Below are 22,884 nucleotides of genomic sequence, written 5' to 3' on the forward strand. Positions count from 1 at the left end.
CAACGGTGCAGGTCATCAGCCACCAATCAGTGGACATCTTTTCTGTTATATGATCCAAAACCATCTGCCCTGAACCAAAAAGCGATCTTTCTTCATCAATTTTATTCTGCCAAAATGTTCATACAATATAAAGACAGGTTTGAGTGACACAGTGGCAAGAAGCAGTTAAGAGCCAGGACTTACTGCCCACTCATACCTGCCGTGACAGCATCTGCTCACTAATCAGAAATGTTTGTTTGTCTGAAATACAGCAGCACACTCAGAGACTGCAGTGATTGGCACCGGTCATGATATACAGTCGCAAAGCCAAGAAAGTATCCCTATACTCTTGCGAGCTACAAGGCCATCAAAGTCTGTAATAACCTGAAAAAAACAATTTCAAAGAGTCCTGCCAGATGGTGTTCAGAGACTAGGAGCCGGGGATAGAAAGAATAACAGAAACTGACAACATCTTACAGCTGACAGGAAGATATACAACGAGGTTTCAGTAAAAATCTGTAACATTTCTTGTTTTCGTGCTCCCACTAGACCACTCCGCAGGAAGTTAGGAACATGAGAAACAAGTACGGAACTGAACAGAGGAGTGTGTTGACCCTCTATATTTTGTCAACAAAGCTTGTAAAAGGAGAGGAGCTCATTACCGCCATGCACGATTCAAAACTAATCTCAGTTAAGTAAATCCAAGTTTATTGATGTAAACTGATATTAAATAGTCAAATCAATATATAAAAAATACATTTGAGTGCTGTTGGGGTACAGTAATTCTTCCTTAACCAAACATTGCTTTGTAGCTAGCTAAAAAGAAAAAAGAAAAGTTAGGTTGTTTGTTAGCTAGCTATAAAGTTAGCAAAATATTACATTGTTCGCTAGCTAGCTAAAAAGTTTAAATGTTGCAGTGTTTGCTAGGTAGTTAAAAACTTGGTTAGTTAGCCTACTCATGATGGCTCAGCAGAGAATTATTTTCTCAACCCATCTCAAAAGGCAGCCATTTTCAAAGTTAAACCTCCTGAAGTGTAAATTTAAAGTTAGTACTAGAACACATTTCACATCGAAGTGCAACAGAATTACATTTATTCTACATTCAGAAGAGGTGCAAATTTAACCTTTCTTAATTTTAAGCCAGTTTTAAAGTTTTGTTCAACATTATTTAAAGCTAAACCATGATTTAATCAGGTTCAAAAATTAACCCAGCCTTGGTATTGGATTTATCATCATGGATTTGTTTAACAAAGTCTCCAAAAAGACACTGCAGCTGAAGTCTGTTTTACTAAGCTTCCAAAAGGGATATGATCGCACCGGTGCCAATGTTGGAGCCGTACAACAGTTTTTCCTGCTCAGTTGCTCCAGACCGCATCACTCCTTCAGCAGTTTGTAAATAGCAGACGAGACTTGCTGCAACTTACTGCTAACCTTTTCCTCTGCTCCAGTCATATTCACCTTCACTTTTCTGCTCCTGGCTCCCACTAACTCTCAACCACACGCTTGCTACACACACACATTATTTACTGTCCCATTTCTTTGCAGAGCTATACTACTATTATAACAACAGACTTCGATAAATTTCAATAAATATGGATGAAGATGCTACTTTTTCATTGTGGTTAGAAAAGAAATCCATATTGTCACAGCCATAGTCAAAACCTGATGTATGACTCACATCGTCGCACTGGGGGACATGTTGCTTCATTATAGTCTGCACCGTCCTTGCCCTGTAAATACTCAAAAGTGCTCTAAATGTGTATTCATCAACACTGAAAATATTCCCCAACAAAGGCCAGATTTCCTCCTGTTTGAGAAACGCGTCCTAAAAACTGTGTAAGAGTGACAAAGAAAGAACAGGTTCTGAATTAATATAGTACTGACTTTTCTTAATGCAGTCCACTGACATATTGATATTCAAATCCTGTGAGAGTAATTTCACCGCCACCGTAATGACGCTGCTCCCGGCTTCGATCTCAACCCGACGAGGCGTCTTGTCAGGTTTACAGCTCCTGTGTGGCTCCTATAATGTCTCATTATCACGATTGGCCGGAGCTCCAATATACCTTTTAATTTTTTTTCTGTTTAACAGTTGTTCCAGCATATTTGTCACGGTTTGGTGCACAGCAATCTCATCTAATTGCCTTGTCTATGTCCTAATATTTTTTTTAAACCCACACCACTGCCATTAGGAGGCAATTGAGTATGACCCTGTCACGCATGTGCACAAGTACATACATATGCATTCCCACACACATCAGTAATGTTGGGCTGTTCAAATGCAACATGTACAAGAATAACCTCGGCTCATTAGTGTTCACACACCTGTTCTTGCTCATATTTTGCATTAACCCATTTCTTTTCATTTACATATACATAATTAGCTGTCTTTAGCATCAGTAAATAAACAAACAAATAAAATTACCAAGTGTAAAATAAAAGATAAAATCCTGACTTCAGTTCTCAGGAGTTGGTAACGTGTTGCATGATTTTGCTGCCACAGAGCCACAGAGTCACTTTAGTTTCATGCTTGTCAGAAGATGTTTTACACACAGTAATGTTGCTAAGAGACTGCAGGGCTTTTTGTTCGATCCTTGAAGTCACACATCTGAAATGTACCTTTAAACGTGAAGCTAAAGCTCCTGCTATTGATAGTATTCAGCGAAATGGCATTGAAGCAGGGTTTTTATTATAAAGGTTTTTGAGTTCAAATTGTTTAAGAAAGCTGTACAAGCAATGCTAGCAGTGCAGCTCTAAGAATGAAAGTGTAAGACAGTCACTGAGTCCACAATGCTGGTCCAGACTGAAATATCTCACAAAGTATCTGTTGGATTTCCATGATATTTTGTACAGACATTCATGATCCCCAAAGAATGAATCCTAATAATCTTGGTGATTTGGTGAAATCCTGGCTTTTCCTCTAGTGCCACCATGAGATTCAGATTTAGATTTACTATGGACTTTGGCAAGGATTTAGAAAGTTGCGGCATCCATAAACCACACAGGAAGCAGACTGTCTGCACCTCACTGTTGCTTTGCTTATGTCATGGATGTATAATAGAGAACGTAGATACAGCGGATGCCTCCCAGTGTGCTTCCACTTTTGCCCTGTGGCCCCTCGTGGTTTTGCAGCAACATAATTCCCCTCTGACCCAAAAAGCATTACCCATAAGCCACCATTATAAAAGAGACACCTGTAAAATTGCAAACAAGGTCAATTATGACTCTTTCTATAAACTCCAATTCTAAATAAGTTGGGACACTATGTAAAATCCTTTTCGACTCGTTCAAGCCAGTCAAGTACCCACACCCTTTTACCACAAAGCTACACTGTTCTAACACTTGCAGAATGTGTCTTGGCATCGTCTTGCTGAAATAATTATGGCCGTCCTTGACAAAAACATTGCCTGGATGGCATCATATGTTGTTCCAAAACCTGTTTGTACCTTTCAGCATTAATGGAGCCTTCACAGATGTGCATGTTACCCACGTCATGGGCACTAATGCAGCCCTACGGCCTCACAGATGCTGGCTTTTCAATTTTAAGCTGGTAATAATCTGGCCCAGAGGACATGATGTCCATGATTTCCAAAAAAAAAAAAAACTATTTCAAATGTGGACTCCACAGTCCTCCAAACCACAGTACATGTTTTCACTCTCTGTCACTCCATCTTAGATGATTTTTTTTTTAACAAAATAACTTTAATGTGTCATCTAGCACCACCATCAGGCCAAAATGTAAATTTGTACAATAGTTTGCTTCATGACTACTTGAAAACTAATGACATTTCTCTCAGCTGTATTTAGTGTTTGAAGCTTATTTGAAAATTTGAGCACGCTTAATACAAAGCATGGTATGACCTGTTCATTCATCATCAGCATATTTATTCTAGTTTAAAACTTGGTTATGTTTGGTGTACTTTCATTTATGAGTGTATCACTTGACTGTAGCAAATAGATTCTGTTGACTGTTGGCTTTTCAGCCTTTACTAACACTGCTGCAGCTGACTTGAGTTGCCCCCAAATGTGGGCATCAGTGAGATAAACCTGCAGGATCCCACTCATGTAGGTGGCTCGTTGACCACGATATTCAAAGCTGGCAAGCGTTTCATTAGAGCTCAGCTACTTTTTATTTTTATTGGATGAATATCAAGTGCAGGAATGCCAAGTCAATATGTGTGTCCTTGTGGGGAACAGTCTTCTCTTTGGACAGTGAATAAAGATTGAACCTGCAGTTTTACATGCGTGCCTACTCCACGGCCAAGTCTCTTAACATCTTCACTGACTGCGTAACCTTCTAAGACGATTATCCCCTTCTGTCCTTGGCCTTCTTCCATCTACTCATCAATTGTCCATCTTGCTTATCCTTTATAAGGTTGTGAATGGCTGAATTCTATATAAGCAAGGAATAGACAGAGGGAAGGGCACAATGTGACAGGTTGCTTCTCTATCAGAGGGGTTGTTGCAGTAATTTTGGCTTTTGATCTGGAATTCGGTGCTTGTATTTAACATAAAATGTGCCTTGAAGGGCAGAATAACATAAGAATGAAGAACAACTGTTAGTTATATTGATGGCAACTCTCTCCTACTGCCATTAAGAACCATGTAATCTAAGACTGGTAGTGAAGTATTGATTTAAATTTCAGGTAATTTAAAAGTATTTATTTAGTGCAGTTTTTTTATAACCATAACTCACACTGCGCTTCAACATCGCACAGCATCCACTTTCGTTTCAATTGCTCAAGACTTGTTTTCTCTATTGAAAAACAACAGACACATGTAGGTCATTTAGCTGAAGATATTATAAATCTAAGTAAAAAAAAAACCTGAGTAAGATTGTGTTTCTTATTGTGAAAACGAGCGTGTTTTAGCAAGATTATGCAGTTCTGTGTCTACTCTGTATGACTAATGTGTTTGTAAATTGTGTTTGTGTTTGTGGGTGTAGGTGGGAAACAGTGATTGCACTTGTAACACAAGCTGTTGTCATGTAAGCACACATAGCGCTTTGTTGTGGTTAAATGGTTTTGGAAGCTCAATTGGGCAGAAATGGATTCTGGGTTTTTGGCCTTTGAAAACATCCACTGATTGAGGGTGTGAACAGAGCACCCCGAGCAACAGTACAGATCATTTGACCTTTGCACGCCAGATAATTCCAATTTACGGCCGCTTACACTGCAAAATGAGACACTTGGAATGCATTAATAGAGGTCAATTGCTTGTGTTTGAGAATGTATGTGAGAGAGTGACAAACAGAAAGAAGGGAGAGGAGAGAGAGATTGAAGCAGATCGTGAGTAGGATTAACAAGTTGCACGGAGGTAAGGGGTAAAGATCATGGAGTCTGCAGCCGCCCACCAAGATGACTAATCAGTATTTAATTATAGTCAATTAAGAAACGGATACAATTTAAAAAAAAAAAAAACAATTATAGCTTTGATTAAATTTGCATTTAAATTGTGCTTTAAGAATCTCAAAGTGTACACGAAAATATTAATAAGATCGTGAACATTTTCAAACACAAGGAAAAGCATCAAGTTTCTTTTCAGTGTTATCTGCTGCACACACCTCCGTCAGTTCACAGGAACAGTCATGGGAGTCATGTGCGATCAGAGCTCAACTCCTGGCCAATCAGAGCTTGAAGCTGCTTTGTGGGTTTGACCTCATTACACGTTGAGGTAGCTCACTGCCTAAAGTACGACATCTTTAAATTAAAGCACAACATGGGAAGGTCACACTTTATTTTACAGTAAACTAATAAGATGTAACAAACAGTACTTTGTTTTAATAAAAAATAGAAGTAATATGTTATTTGTTAGACACTTTATTAGACTTTATTGGACTATATTAGAGGGTAAATAGGGACACGTTACAGCAGAACTTTACTGCAAACTAAAATGTATTGTTTCCCACTTTTGGACTCATTAGACTTTCTTGGAGTGTAATTTGGGACACATTTTAACACATTTTATACACATTTTAAACTGTACTGTAAACTAAAGTGAGATCTCATATCTGCTACTTGAGACACAGCTTCTTTGGCTGGTCTCATACAATTTTTCCACCTCAGTAGTTTTGCCCTTTTGACTTAAAGTTCCAGTGTGTATGTATTTGCAAACATGGCTGAAAAGTAATATAATATCCATAAACATGTTTAGTCTATAGGGTGCGGTTCCTTTTCCACGGAGGCCTACATGTTGAAGTGCCATGTTTCTCCTACACATTTGGAAGGGGAGGGTGAGGGGAGCAGTATTTAAATTGTTGCCATCTATACTCTCACTGCAAGATGCCACTAAATCCTACTCAGTGGTCTGTTAACAATTAAAAGTGAGCCACCACTTGGGGTAAAAAACTCATACTGGTTCACACAACAGAGTTTTGCTAACTTGTCATACTGCAACGTAAGTGTTTCCGTTCAATTGAAAATCTTGTGTTTTGTCATTTGCTGGATTTGTTTTTGTATTTCCTTATTCCTAAATAGCTGCACCTGATTTATTCTTGACAGTTTATACATCCTTGATGTATTTTAGGCTTTGTGTGTTTTTGCCCGAGGCAAGGGCCCTTCCCAGTGCATCAAGTAATATCCTAATAATTCCCAACCTCTTTGTGAAGGCAAACGTAAAATATTAAAACGTTTAGTTGGCTGATTTCTGTGGTGTTCATTCCTCGTGTCATATCCATTTGTTTGATGGTGTGTTTTTGTCTGCGTTATTTAACTTTTTATGACAAGCAAATGTAATATTGCCAGTGCAACATCCAGCAGAGGCTTTTTGCTAATTAGATTGTCTTGGACCATTAACTTTGTTTTCATGACGTTAACAGAGATTGCAGTGCTAATAATTGGATTGATATGGGGACAACTCGAGAACATTTTTTATTTTAGATGAGAATCATAGCTCCCTCAGGCTGCAAACATAAACTTGAGGACAGGCATCTTAATCAGACTTGAAGCATCTGATTGAATCTGTAATAATCCTCTGTCTGTAAAGTTCCTCCTCGATTCATATATGTTGTGGGTAAGATGTAAGTGTAATGATTCACAGGAAGTCTTCATTACCTAACTCAAAAATCAAGTGCTTCTTTATGTGACGTTTGACTGACAAATTTGAGGGTCTTCTTTATGTCGCCTGGTGCACTTTGGCTTCAAAGACTCTTAATTAGCCTGTTTGTTGTAGTTTGGAGTGTCTTTGTTGGATGCACCTCTTGACACATGTGATTTCACGCTATCTCAGATCAACTTGAAAGAATCATTTAGTAAATGCATCCAACTGACGTGCCGTCCGACCACTTCACAAGGCAGACGTGGTACCTGCTCTGATTGGCCACACTCAAACGCAGAGCAAAAAGCCTGCTGTTACAGCCCTCTGGCAGCGTTACTCTGCCTCCCTGGTCTCTCCACACACTCTGTCTCTTGCATGTCTTCACTATTCACTGCAATTGAATAAGGATAACGGCACACTCCTTTTCAAAGACATTCACATTGTTGCACTGCATGAAAAGTGACGTGAGTAGTTCGACAGTAATGGTTATTATTGGTAAATACTTTAACATGTTGGCAACAAATTATTGGCCTTTGCTTGTCATCAGTAGCAACCACTTTTTAACATATATATATTGTATATATACAACAGTGACACCAAACAGCAAAATGTGCAACCCAGAATTAATAACCTTTTAATATTTATTGTATTACTTAGAGTTAAATGTTATTTGTGCTGCAGGTGCATTTGTGTGTTTACTGGCATGTGCACAGACATCTGTTTAGCCCCTTTTACACTTGGCAAAAAAAACCACTGAGACTCCAACACGTGGCTTTTGTCCTCACTGGGAAATTGTACAATTAGCATTCACTCCCAGGTAAAATGACACCCAGGTGGAAACATTAATTTTACCCCTTCTTGGTGGAGGCAGTGAACGCTCCTTTTTCATATGCATGTGCTGCTTGGCTCGACTCGGTGCTTCAGCTCAGCACAGCAGAGTTTTTGCCCTCTTGAAGATGTGTATTTACTCGTCTGAAAAGAGGATTACTTCCTATAAATTCCTCACAGCGAAAATCCCCTGTTATTTTGTTATCTTAAAGCTTTTGTTCTGAAGCAGCCAAATCCTCAAATATTTGATTTTTATCAGCAGTAACTTAACACGATTTCTTTCAGCTCAAAGCGAACATAAAAAAGTAAATCAAAGCAGATACCTGAATGTACAAACAGCAACTCAGGAGAGAAACTAAACTTCAAACCACAGAGTTTCAGTGAGAAGCTACAAAAGTACTGAGATCTGAACACACAGTCTTTTAATAACTCCTTTCTCTCTGCCCTGCTGCACAGATATGAGGCTTCCAAGCACACATCAGGAAAGAAAAAAAGAGAAAGGCAAACTCCTCTACTGGCAATGGGAAAAGACTCTATCATGTATTTTTAGCAGGTTTAGGCATATTTAAAAGCCTACATCTGCAGTGAAAATAGTATTCTAGAGGCCACGGCAAAGCAAATTACGTTGTTAGAGTGTGGGGTGAAAAGTCTGACCAACATCACAAACAAATGTGAAAATAGTGATGGGTCACTTGAAGGACAGGATTTCACTGTTGAAGGACCAAAGGATCTGTGGGAATCCTTTGCAAATCTCCAGAAAAACAGAATTTGAAAGAGACAGAATAGATGAACAAGCAACCACTGACTTGCTGGATTCATTTTTGAGGGATCTGAGAAGAACATGGACACAAACTACAAAGAATTTTGTTCAATTATTCGAAGAAAATTTTGACTTTAGCTTGATGAGACTAAACTTTGCCACTGTATTTTCAGTTTTGGCAGCCGAATGCTGATACCTCTTTGCCAGCCTGGCAACCACTTTTGAAAGTTAGTGTTGAGTGAGCCTGCCTACTGTCACACCTCTGCACACCTGCGCCAGCCACTCCCCAAAGTGGGCATGATTGGTTGATTTGTTTCAAAAAGATACAAAAAAGATCCTCTGTGCCGTATTACCGTTATGAACGTTGAACAATGCTTGCATAACTGTTACTTCATCATTATTCTCCTCTGTCATGCAGATAAAATAGAGAACGGAGACGTGTACCAGAGGAGGAGAGGACCTCATTTGGGCAGCTCAGATGGACAGGAAACAGGAAGTAAACAACAAGAAGAGGTCGCACAGACACGTAGCAGCTGGCGAAGAATTCTCCTCCTCATCCTTGCCATCACCATCCACAACATCCCAGGTCAGAGGGAGCCAGAGGGCTGTCGTCAGTAGCTGACAAGGAAATTTGTCACTGTCACAGATAAAGTTTTGCTAGTGAAGTTAAATTGAATTTTTTAGAAAGCACTTACACTCTTATGGCTGCTGTTCAGAGTGAAGGTGAGAGTCACCTTGCAAAATCATGAGAGTTACAAATGTAACTGCGGTCCGTTGAGTTCCATATGACTGACAGGGAATTTCCCATGATCCCATCACAAATATCATTATAAGCAGCATCAGCTGTGACCTGGGTTAGATAAACCATCCATAAGACTGACGACACCCAGATTATGTTTCCTTGGTTTGTCGATTCTGAAGTGGTGGCAGAATTGTAGCAGTGACCTGGCAGCAGAATATAATGAATGCCAAGCCAGTAGATGCCCTGAAACAGGCAGAGGAGCAGCTTGTAAAAGGGAAAAAGTCAGGAAGAGAAGGCTTCACTCCTGACAGCCACAGAAAAAGTTCCTGCAAAAAACCCATTTTGCAAAATGAGGCAAATGCTGGACAGAAATTTTGATTTAGAATATTTTCCCCAAATGACAATGGGTGTAGACGCACAAAACAACATGAAAAGTACAAGATAAACGACCCTTCACAGAAAAGAAAAGGATAATAGGTGACTGCTCATCAAGCAAACACGTCAGACAAATCCAAAGCATGAAGAGGTCTGTGTTGCTCTTGTATTTCCTTTCATATTTCCTGTGATATTCAGAGCTATGTGTGTACAAACTTGGGTTTTCAGGATGTCAGTCTGACAGTTAGGCGGGTCAACACTTTGGTCCAGGCATGGATCGGATGGATGGGTAAATGGATGGATAGGTGAAGAGAAAAAATAGAGCGTTTCGTTTCTTTTAGAGAGGGTGGCGCCTCCCGCCGGGAGATGTTTTGGGTTGAAAGCTGTGTTGTCAAAAATCTCAATTTTTCAATACGTAGCAATTCTGAACATTTGAAACCATTCAATGCTTATTTCTCGCAGTATCAACACACCAGGACCAGCTGAGCTCTCTTTTCTCTCTGACAGTGGCAGAAGAGATGTTGAGAGTGGGCTCTAAGGGGGGGGGGGGGGGGGGTGTTAGAGGGCCAGCTGATAGCCAGAGCTAACTAAAAGCATTTAAGCTAAATATTGTAAAATTGTATTGTAAAAAAGTGTATTGTATTGTAAAATTTTGTGTGACTGTGTGAATACTAAACATCAATTATTGAGGAAACCACTACTGCTATAATATCACATTAAAACCACAGTTACTGTATATTTATAGTAATATAGGCAAGGCTAATGTAACAAGCCTCTACTAACATAATAGTGCATCATGAACAACTAAGAAAGAGTGTTACATGAACCTTGCAGCTTTAACATAATTACATTGTCATTGTCATTGTGATTTCTTCACTAAAAATCTGTATACAGTCAATGTGACAGCTCATAACTCATATTTTTTTTTTCTAAAAATCAAGAAAAGGTTTGTCAACATGAACGTGTGAAGGTGAAGAATTCACACCAAACATAAATCAGATATGTCTACTAATTACAGGGGAATTTATTATTATTTTTTATTTTTTTTTTATTTAAAGTTAGGGCTGGTAAGTTTTCTCCCTGTGGTATCGAAAATGTTATTGATTTTATATGTGTATTTATATGTATATATATATATATATATATATTATATATATATATATATATATATATATATATATATATATATATATATATATATATATATATATATATATACACATATATATATATAAGTTCCACTATCGTGACAACACTAGTTGGAAGCTGGCACTATGTGGAGGAACCTGATTTTTCACATCAAATCTGTGTCATGTTCTATTGTCAGGACATCATGAAAGTTTCAGCAAATTTGACAAAAAGTTGTTTCTAATTGGAGTAACCAATTGTTTTACCTGTTGCATCTAAGCAGTATTTGATCTAGGAAAGTGAAAATAGGGTTGCGTGTTAGAATAAACTGACATATAACTACTTGAGCTGAGTAAAGAGTAACCACATAAATGTTGATATTAACCTGCAAGGAGAGCAGGCTGCTGGTGTTAACACTGCTAATGTTAGCTGCTCCTGACAAACCGCTATGTTACCGTTAATCGTTTAATGCCCGTGTGTGTTTTCATAGATTTGGACGTCTTGACCTGCCGTCCAAAACTGTGACTTGACCAAATGAAGTTTTCCATTTGATCAACAGGAAAATTAGTTGTTTAGTGTCCCATAGCTGCAAAAACATTAATTTAGCAATGCCAACAAGTACATTTCACATGAGCTGTAACACTAAAATATGTATATTAGCAACTAATTAAGAAAAATCTCACCTGGTGCTGCAGCATCAGAGGGCCAACAATGGCGGTGCTGTGCCACATCCTGCACTAAATGTTCTTTACCCACCCAGGTTGTTTTGGATTGGGACCGGGCTGACACACTCACTGAATGTAAATACCCTCTTTTCTTCTCGCTTGGGATAAATTGTTTGGGTATGTATGGTGAATAATCCTGTCAAAGAGACGGGTTTCTTCCTGAATACACCTTGCATTATTGAACACTACACAGAAGGCAGCAGGTCGCCGATTCTGTCAAATCTAATGATCTAATTAGACTAATGACGTGTCAATCACACATCAAAGACGACACTCGGGGAGGAGCAGTGGTCAATATTTGGAGCTGTTTTCTGTCAGTGATGAAACAACAGCTCCAAATTAAACAGGAAGATAAAGATGATTCAGTTCATAAAAAAAACAACAACAACAACATGGAAGCAATTAACAGTCAGTGTCTGACATTTCTAGGAGTCGACAGCAAGACCACCAACTCAGTTAACACCTATTCAATGACTTTCATGTAGATTAAATGTTTATGTGGATGTTTTTTTTCTTATCTCATTGGTGATTTTGGGCACAGTTAGGAACTGGTGACAGTGTGGACTTATGTCCTCACACAGAGTATGCAAAACTGTCAGGACAAATAATCTTGACTTTATTTACTGCATTCCCTAAATTCTAAAATTGTCTTACCTGTGTTGTTTCTTCTCTGTAAAAAAAATGTAAGTTGCACTTGCACAGAACTTAAACAGAACTTTCAAGACTAATTCTACTTCCCCCATTGGGCGTAATCCACAGACTGAAGGAAAACGAGCAAATTGAGGGGGAAGAGGGAGGAAACAGCTCTGATTAATAAATGTAAAATCATAATTTACTTAATTTTAACAGTAAGTTGCCTGATGTGCTCCTGGCACTGTGAATTTTTGATGCATGCTCTAATTTTAATTCAAATTTTTCTCACATTTTCTAATCACACTTTGACTTAGATCTCAGTATCTCTTGTGTAGATGTCGGTTTTGATTGTTGCAGTCTCACGTTATCTTTCTGATCAGGCGGCTAACATCAGATACGACTTCCCAGGAAATTATTGCACCTTTTACTCCACTACATTCATCTGATGGTTTGATTAACTGCAGGAACACAGAATACATCATGAGCAGAGTATTGAGCTATGGACAATTAACGATTTGCTCACGTCAAATTAATGAGAAAATGCAGTTTCACGTGTTTGAATGATTTTTCCACCTTATGCTTGATTTGACACTCTTGATTTCCATTAGCTCTACCAGCGGCATCAGTGTCATACTGTGGAGTGATTGTTTGCTAGTGTGGATAAAAAGCAAATTAGGGACACGTGTGGTGTGGAGGAGGAGGAGAATAAATGGTGATTGTGTTACCAGGGAGTACTCCACTGAATATGAAATTTAATGTGAAAGACCAGTTCATTAATGAGTAAAAGCGTTCACTGGTCACTACATACTCCTTAGTTCTCATAACTGTTGCATATACATGCAAAATGTGCTCCTATAAAAACACATGTACGACATACAGACATCTACACAGGTGCAGATATAATCAGACTCATATGCACATCAACCACACATGCCCACATACATGCAGAGCCACTTGTAGGCGGATTCACTCACAGAGATCTCCTATGAGACTGTTAATGAAGAGGACCCCCCCCACCCCCAAGAGTCTGTACCACCAACCAGAAAATGTGATATCTCAGGTACAAAATAAGTTAAGAGAAGTCGAGCCAAACGATGCATTTGTCTGTGACGGACCAACTGTGTGCAGTGATGCAAACATCACTGCACACTGAGCATAAGGGTGCAGGTGCCAGATGTAACATCTACATTTGTGTAAAAAGTGTGCAGACTCTTTAATTAAAGTTACCACAACGACCTGTCATATTTTGACGATTTTGGAGGCCACTGCAGATAAAAGCGGGAGTGTTTCCGCTGCCGTAACCACCCAATACAACATCAAATATAAAATTATCAAAATAAAAATCTCCCGCCTGCTTCACTTTAGCTAGTTTTCATACTACTCAGTGTAACTCAGCCTGGAAAAATGTAAAGACAGGCTCGTTTCATCCGATTTCAAAGAGAATCTGACGCAGCGGCAGGCATCAAGAACAACTATATATCTCATGTGCTTATGTAGGTCATATGGTGACATCAGTAGTAAACTGAGACTGTTTCATAGCCAGTTGAAAACTCCTTGTAGTAGCTTTAAAGGGAAAGTATGTAAAATATTTACTGCACTGAATCTTAAAATGAGGATGACATGTCATCAGAGATTAAGGAAACATGTAAAGCTGAAATATTGGTTTCTTTGGCAACACAAGTTTACAAGTTTGCCTGTTTTACATTAATAAGAGTTCAAGTTAATGCTAAATGTTTGCCAATGAATTATTGTCCTTTTATGAGTGATTTAAGAGTAAAAAATCATTAATAACCTTTTAGAAGGATGTGATGTGTTTATTTAAGAGCTCTCAAAGAAATATCCAATTATAAGCATTATATAGCAAATCACTGCATGATATGAATAATGACTAACAGATAGACAGGACGGAAAGGTGGCGTGTTGTAGCCTGTAGTAGACAGCACACTGCAGCACTGCATCTGCCAGCGTACATCTTTATATAGTCAGTTTGCAAAAATTTAGAAAAGAAAAGAATAACTAGACAGCACCTGGATTTTTGTTTACTCACATTCAGAGACAGAGAGAGGGAGGAAGGGAGCGTGTCTGCCTTTTTCACACAACTTTTGTTTTGACATACAGTTGTGTTACTGTGGGATCGGTGTCACACTTTTCATTCAGACAAAACACATGGAGTAGGATACAAGCGCAGCAGTTTTAACAGCTTTTGACATGTTAACCATGGAAAACACCTGCGCTGAAGTGCGCGCCTCATACAGAATGGATTTCAGAAATATAACCTATGCATGTATATATATATATATATATATATATATATATATATATATATATATATATATATATACATATATATATGCATGTGTGTGTGTATCGTATGAGGAAGTCTCCAGTTTGCAAGCCTTGTACCTGTCTATGATGTGTAAAGGAAAATTACATTATTTTGACACCTGGCTCATAGTTTCATATTTTGGATTCAATTCATGTTTCCATTGGCTTTGAGAACATTTTCTTTGTACTCTGGTCATATTAGTGACTATATTAGCACAAAGAAAGTTTTTTAAAAGTCCCTCATATAGTTTCTTTCCATACTTTCTTTTTGGATATAAGACTGAAGTTATCAAGTCCAGTGTCTATAGTGAATGCTTGTTTACTTTAAATTATAACCCCAATTTGTAGAGTTTTACTAGCACACAAGGTGTTATTATATTGCACAATAAGATGTTCAGCCTATACTGAAATGAAATTCAAGGAAATATTTAACAGCACAATAAGTGTAAGCCATGCAGTCAAGGATTTTTTACGAAGAATGATCGAAATTGGACATGTTTTTCATTCTCCAGCCTCCTCATAAAGGCTGCTCTGTAAAGCTGTTACTGATCTGCACTTTCAAAGTTCATAGTTATATCAAGAGACTTCATCTCTGTTGGTGCTGAGGGAAGAAAAGCAGGGTGATAAAACGTTTAAAGTACATGACCAATAAGCACCATAATGTTTAATGTGTATAATAACACCCTAGGGACAGGATATGCATCTACATTTTAACCTAAAATAACTAAATAAAAACATCAAAAAGCCTCTTTGAATCTATATTTGAATAAGAGACACCACAAGACAATGATCTCATTCAAATAAAATTTGGATTATTGTAATGCTCAGTAGTGCCTCATCTTGTCACAGCTATTGTTCTTTAACAACAGCTTCATCTGCACACAACATGAAGGTGAATCCAGGCATGATTCCCAGTTCGTGTCGTATTTGTGTCCTTGATTAAGATACACACTAGAGGCCTGATTTACTAAAGGTTTGCATGTAAAAACGTGCGCAAACTTTACCCGCAAACAAATGTGAGAGCTGATCTACTAACAGTGCGCACTGAGGACTGCGTCTTTCAAATGTGAAAGACACAACGCATCGTCCTTTTAGTATGTTTGCCTTAATGAAGATGCAATATGGGGTGTTTCTATCCTAGTGTGCAAAATGCGCAGAGGAGAAAATGCAAATAGGCTAATTTAGCACATGGACTGTGATTTACAAAGCCTGAAAATAATTTTCAATACATTTGAAAGGAAGGTGCTAATCTGCCCCATAATTCATCTTTTAAGAAGCTCATAGTGATCAATCAGCATCATTAGTTCCACAGAATGTGTGCACGTCTCTGCCTGAACAAAATCCCCTAAATAATGGCCAAGACAGGAGTGATTCCCTAAGTTTAGAAAGTTGATAAAATGCTCTTACATCTGCTCCTGAAAGTTGGACCAAAAATGCATCACTCAGATCATTTTTGACCAATTAGGACCAATTTTCCGTCTGAAATAGTTCCTTTCTTCTTACGACGGTGCCTCAATGCCCATCTTTCTCACTCTGCAACCGTGTGTGTGTCCATGTGTGTGTCTGTATGAATATGATCAGGTGGGTCCCTGGTTTCAGTGACGCTCTCTAGAGGTTGTAGATGGCATTTTTCTAGACTTGTGTTTACTTAACTTCTCCAGTTACTCATCGAGGCATTGTGTTATTCATGCACATTTCATTACTAATAGAACAAAATATAGAAACATTTACCATACTTTCTTCTTTCTTATATAGATATGTAATGGGAGCTGTTCTGCTGTATACTGGTGTTATGTGTAATTTTGCAGCCCCAAATTACAGTAAGAGGGACCAGTTTGCCTCCTTTGAAGTGCTTCTTCACCCAGTAATCATGTAATTTAACATGAGCTACAAACACTTACGTTCTTCCTCTTAGCAGCTCCTCTCTGTGATAGCCCCATTTTGTGATTCAGGCTGATGAAAGAGCCCTATTTTACATCAGATTTTTGGTCCAGCTTTTAATACTGATATTGAACAGCAATTTGTTACGTTATTAGGTGCTGAAAGAAAATCAGCCCTTTTTCCCAGGATGTGATAAGTGCGTTTTATTTTTTGACACCTAGCCATCGCAGTGGGAATGGAGGCCCCCACCCTGGCGGTGTTGGTGTGCAGCTCTTCCTCTTGAACAACGCAAACAGCAGCTGCATAACAACGTACCGATCTTCAGAGGGGCTCTGAATGCTCCGGAGACAGAGCCGTGACAAGACTCTGGTGACGGTCTATCAAACTGAGCAGGAGATTGATGGCCTTCCTCTCTCCCCACCATTAGGGATGATCCCTGTTAGTGTGATGGATGGAGCAGTCATTGACAGCTAAAGCTAACAGTTGGTCCAAGCAGAACAAGAGAGAAGCAGGAATATCTTAATATTACTGGAAGTACAGTTTCTTCAGAAACACAAGAAACAAATGCAACTTATTTTCTTTTCCCGTATGCTTGACTGAGCAATTTATTGTTTTCTTTAGAAAGATCATTTTCCTGGACTTAACTTTACTAATTTAGTTAGAGATGAATAGCCACAAGCATAACTGTCTAAATCTTGTTGTGAATAATTCTAATCACTGTCTGTAAATACTAAGTACTTAGATAGTTGCATTATAACAATTGACCAAGGAATAACCAATCATTTGAAAATAAGATCAGCTGTTCCACATTGAAAGTATCAGCAATTTAAACCAGAAAAATATTGACTGACAACTGTTTTCAGAAATAATCCTCTAGAAATTATCATTCAAAAATGTTCAGCATTCCCCGGTTCAAGCTTTTTGCTTTTAAGCATTTACAGTTTATTTCTCCTTGTTTGACATTAACTCAGTATCTTCGGATTTTGGACATAAAATATGTTCATTCTCAAATATGGGTAGCAGGGCTCAGTTAGAAGGTTACGAGTTTGAATCCCAGTTTGTACACGACCTTTCTGTGTGGAGTTTGCATGTCCTTCCTGTGTCCGTGTGGGTTTTCTTGTCAGTTTCTCCCACCATAAAAAACATTTATGCAGGTCAGGTGGTGTTGCATGAATTTGTGTGTTTAATTGTCCTCAATTGTACTACAATTGTATGATCACAATAAAAAGTAGAGCTTTAAATTAGACACCCCTCTAGTGTCAGTTTTTCACTTGCAATCATAAATATGCAACATCTGGGTAGACTTTCAAAATAAAATAAGAAAAATTATGTGAGTAGGTTTAGGAAACTAAACTAGATTTAAGATTTAAGTAAAGATGTCGCTTTGGGTTTAAAAAAGTATGTCACTACTGAACTTAAGTTCATGTACATCAGGCAACATATGTTAAGTTATCAACATAAGTATACACAACTTGTGAAACCCACTGATTTCACATGAACAGCGTTCTCCTGGGTGAAAGTCCCGTGTTTGTTTGGCCTGTCCATCCACCCCACTTCTTCCCAAAGCAGACTTCTGTGCTCTTTATATTACATCACCTGACTTTGACAGCACATAAAAGCATAACACTAGAGGGATGCCAGCAGAAATGACACTACAGGGGTGTCTACAGCGTCAGACAGACATTGGGGGTGAAAATGAGCTGCAAATATGTTGAATAAAAAGCCTATCATGGACGGGAAAAGTTAAGCCCTTTGAGACTGGGAGGCTTTTCTGAAACATCTGTGCACAAAGTGTTGACTTTCAATCATAGTAACTTCTCTTTGTCTCACCCAGACTCCAATCTCCACAGCGCTCAGTGCGAGACAAAGGTCCTACTCCACCAATCATTCCACTGCTGAGGGAAAAAACGGTCTGGCTAGTTTGTATTTCTCTAACCAATTACAATCATCTAGGGTGAAAATAAGCCCAGGATGCAGTGATGGCGCCCTTGCAAAGACACATTCCTCACCTTGTCAGGGGAGAACATGTTTTGGTGGAATAGTTGCACATGGGGAGGGCAGGGCATTAAAATGACTACATCTGTGCAAAAGAAAAGGTAACTGCTTCTAGCTTGTTTGTTTTCATTTCGTTAGCATCCCAGGTGCTAATTTGCCATTTTCAGCCTGTAGGTTTCTTTCTCTGAGATTGTTGGTGTGTCCTGGGGAATTTGAAAATGCACACAGCTGATCCCGCGATGCTGACAGAGTACATCCGATGAGTCAGACAATAGTGATTTAAAAGGTACATATTTTTCCCCTGGCCTGTAGTGGTATTTATCTATCTACATTTCTGTTAAAAAAAAATCAAAACCAGTGTCCCTTTCCAGAAATCATGACACAGTCATTCAAGATAATCAACACACCTTGTTGTGAGCAGGTTCATATAGAAACTACTTTCTTTCTGCAGTAGAATCTACCGGAACTACTTCAAAATCTACCCATAACAAGGTCTGTGGATTATCTCAAGTAACTGGGTCATGACTTTTTGAAGGAGATGGTGCTTTGAGCGCCACGAGCCAAGTGCCATTTAGCCATAATATTGGAGAGAAGGCAGACAGCTCTATGGGTGATATCTCCAAAAATCTGCATCTCATACCAAAACAAAAAGTCCAGATAGATAAATAGTACTACAAGCCTGAGGAAAAACATGTATTTTTGATTTTGGGGTGAACTGTCCCTTTAACACTACACAAGAGAACAACAAAGTCACTGCAATTGGAAATTTATTTGCTATGAACAGAATTTCTATGACAAAGAGACACTCACAGCAGAAACATGGAGGCAGTTTTGAGTTTGCAGTAACAGCAGCGAATATAAACAGGAGCAGATCAGAAAACAGGGAGGCGTCTTACTGAAATCTTGTCAAATAAACTTGTAAAATGGGGCAAATGGGAATAAAGCCTGTTTCTAATACTTGTTTCAGCCTGTTTGTAATACAGGCCTGAAGTTGAGGAAAATAAAGGCCAATATTTGAGATCTGACAAGATGCAAAGCAAGAATAAAGTGAATTTAACATAAGATTTTAGATTAGGGGCGAACAGAGAAACACACTGGAATATTTCTTCAAATGTCTCTTGTTGAGTCACTCCAACTACAAGTGATGAGTTACTGCTAATTAGATTTCTTTAGATGTTGCGGTATTGCACAGGATTAAATCATGTTTTTTATCAAGAAATATGTATTTTTTTGATCTAGTAGTTAATTGTGCATTTTGAAATGTCACCTTGCTGTCCGTGATGATGGGAGAATGAAGAGGCAACAGCGTAAAGAGATGAGAGGAGACTTTGATGTGGTTTAAGGGAACGTCTCACCCCAAAACGGATGAGAAATGGGGTAAAATTAACTTAAAACGTCACAGTTGTGCAGTAGAGGAAGAAGGAGACGGGGCCGGGAGGGAGGAGGCGCAGTAATGGCGGGCTCAGTGGAAAAAGGGGCGTGTAGATGGATGAGGAGTGGAGATTAAAGGAAAGTGCGATGGAAATGAGTGGCTGCTGTGACAATGGGCTGTCAGCGGCAGTATCGTCAGACTCGCTTAAAAGAGCATAGAACATTAAGCAGGAATTGGATAGGACCAGCTGCTGCACACACACAGGCACTCACACACACACACATGCACAATCGTGTGAACCGCATTCACAGGCATGTACACACAATTTTGCTCACTAACAGTCTGAGTTTCCTCTAGGGAGTGAAAAAAATACACAGAAAAGACATACACAGGTGACAAACTAAAACATCTCTCATTTCTTCCCTGACAGAATTGAAGACCTACATTCTGAGGAATTATCCCAACCAGTCTTCACTGTTTGCCAGTGACATTACACTTCTCTACATAGACTTAGACTTTAATGTCCTCTTAGAGTCCATTCATGGCACAGCACAGAAACATAGACACATAATAGCACATTAGAGAACAACAGTAGGCCGAGATCATCTGTTGAAGCAGTCATTAATATATCACATAAAAACAAATATAAAAATAAACAGTGACTTTACTGCACAACCCCTATTTATTCATCTATTTCACATACCCTAGTCCATGTATTTCCCCTGAATCACAGTGGCTCTACATCTTGTTTAATTGAGTTATTGCCATGGGATTAAACCAGTTTTTGATCTTTGGGTATCTAATACTCTGACCAGAGGGGAGCAGCTAGAAGTCCTCTGAGAGTGGGTGGGATGTGTCCATCCAGACCTTGCCTGCCTTCTCAGTCAGTCTGGTCAGGTACAGGTGGCACAAGTCAGTACACTGTTGCCCCCTGCTTTCCTCACAGCTCTGAACATTTTTTCTTAGTTTGTTCCTGTCCATACCAGCATACAATTCAATAACACACTATGTTCTCAATAGAGAGTTTGTAAAGCAGGGTGAGAATTCTGTCAACATTAAAAAAGGGTTTTCTAAGAAAATAAATACACTGTTGTCCATTCATAAAAATAGCATCGGTGCAAGGAGAGTTTGTGATCAATAATGAGACCAAGATATTTATAGTCGGTCATCACCTCAATCTCCTTTCCTCTGGTCCTAGACAGACAGTGGAGTTGATGCAGACTTTCAATGTGTGTGCTTCTCAAAAAACTCTCTGACACATTCATAACATTTTATATGTATTAGTTATTGTTTATATACCATGACAATTAATGGAAGAAACAATGCAACATTTCTCAGGGAGGTGCTGGGTCAACACAAGCGTCCATAACAGCTTCGGTGTTCCTTGGCATTGATTCTTGGCATTGATGTTCTTTCATTCGGTGTTTGATGATGGTGGTTGAAAGCACTGTCTAATGGGATCTCGTGGCAGTGAGGGCCAGAGCATGTGACTCACATCATTTTCATACTCATCAAACCACTCAGTGACCCATTGTTCTCTGTGGATGGGGAAAGGTCACTGAAGAATAAAGGAGGTCACTCAGAACAGCTTTGCATTCGTATCTGATTTGCAGTGACCGTTCCTTGTAAGAGTCCGTGGCTGTCAGAAGATGCACGTAAACATCTCTGCGAGTCTGCTCCCAGAAGTTTGCAGAGGTTTCAGAAGTGCACGCCTTTCAAAGCTCAACAATGCCATATGCGGACGTGAGCACAATGAAAGCTCAGTGGTTGTTGTAACTCCTGTCAGAGAGCAGGTTTGAAATGTCAAAGAAACTTCAATAACGGGGTGCTGAGACCGAAAACAGCCCAACATTCAAACAGGGGTTGCACTGGTGGGGGTGTGTTGCTTCAAATACAGGTGAGACAGTGAAATACAACCTAGAAAGTCCAGTTTGTATGCCAGATCACAGGCAACATCACAAGACTGTACTTTTCCATCTCTGCCCGCATATACTTCTGTAATTCCTCCCTCCAAAGTTGTTTGGGAAGTCAATCTCCATTAACTAGTACATCTCCAGGCCTTACCTCTGTATATCTTTTGACAGGTGAGGAACAGTGTGCTGATTGTAATTCCATGAGATATTCCTTTTTCCATCGAGTCCAAAAAGTATTCTGGGCTAATAAAAATCTAAGTCACTTCAGATAAACCCGTATGCCAAACGAATGTAATGTAATTTTGATGGAAAATGTTCTGTATAGACTTCCTCCAACCGTTCACTCAAACCAGGCCTTCAAAAATGCAAAGAAAGGATTCTGGTGTTCTTGGACTTTGACAACATTCTGAAGTCAAATCAATGTCACATCAAATGTAAGTTTTGAATCCTTCACTGAGGAACCACAGCACTGCTCTCCGCTCCGATGCAGATTGCTCGCCGCTTGCAGCATACCCGTAAGATATTCACTCAACAGCCAAGAGATGCCGACAGAGACACTAAAACATGAGTCTCCTGAGTAAAACCTCACAGGTGTGTGGGAGTTTAGTGCTCCCCTACTAACCCTGGCCTCTGTTTTGGAAGAAGAGCTTCCAGCTCAGCGGGCTTGCAAAACACTCCCAAACCCCCAACTCACATTTCCAGCTGTGTAGCAGTGCTATCGGTGAGCTGCTATTGTCAGAAAATCTTTACCCTTGATCCTAAAGGGCCGATGATACTGACAAACTTTCCGACAGGCGCAGCAGATAATAGTGTCAGAGATGTTTTGGAAATTAAGAGAGCCATCTGAGTAAATCGATTAAGATTTTAAAAACTCCTAATCTGCTACTAGCCTTGTACTTCCCCTGAAACTCTCTCAGCTGATGTTTTATTCAGAATCAGTGGATGGTATTTTGGTGCCAGTGGAGTCTCTATTGGCCCCATGCCATTTCGGTCAGTTCCAGAGGATTGAGATGAATAGTAAATCGGACCCGCAGTATCACTGAAGGGTGCTTTTGTGCATAATGGTGCTACAGTATGTTTGCCTGTAATGGGCCAGTGGGAATTTGATTAGAACCGGTGTGCATTGTTATCAGAGGTAATGACGGGCCTTGGATGATGATGAAGTGGCCTTGAGCCTCGTGATGTCTGCAGCT

The 22,884-nt window shown here is 39.2% G+C and overlaps 1 protein-coding gene across 2 annotated transcripts in view; it reads left to right on the top strand.

Annotated features, from left to right (window-relative positions):
- slc39a11 (solute carrier family 39, member 11) overlaps positions 1-22,884 on the top strand; it is a 157,837-nt gene that overhangs the window by 128,543 nt on the left and 6,410 nt on the right. For both annotated transcript variants that reach the window (XM_084741242.1, XM_084741243.1), the window contains exon 6: positions 9,021-9,188. In XM_084741242.1, coding sequence (XP_084597368.1) covers positions 9,021-9,188 — 168 coding nt within the window. The remainder of the gene's footprint in view (positions 1-9,020; positions 9,189-22,884) is intronic.

The sequence above is a fragment of the Lutjanus erythropterus genome, chromosome 17, assembly GCF_056507025.1.
Source record: "Lutjanus erythropterus isolate fLutEry1 chromosome 17, fLutEry1.hap2, whole genome shotgun sequence".
NCBI lineage: Eukaryota > Metazoa > Chordata > Actinopteri > Lutjaniformes > Lutjanidae > Lutjanus > Lutjanus erythropterus.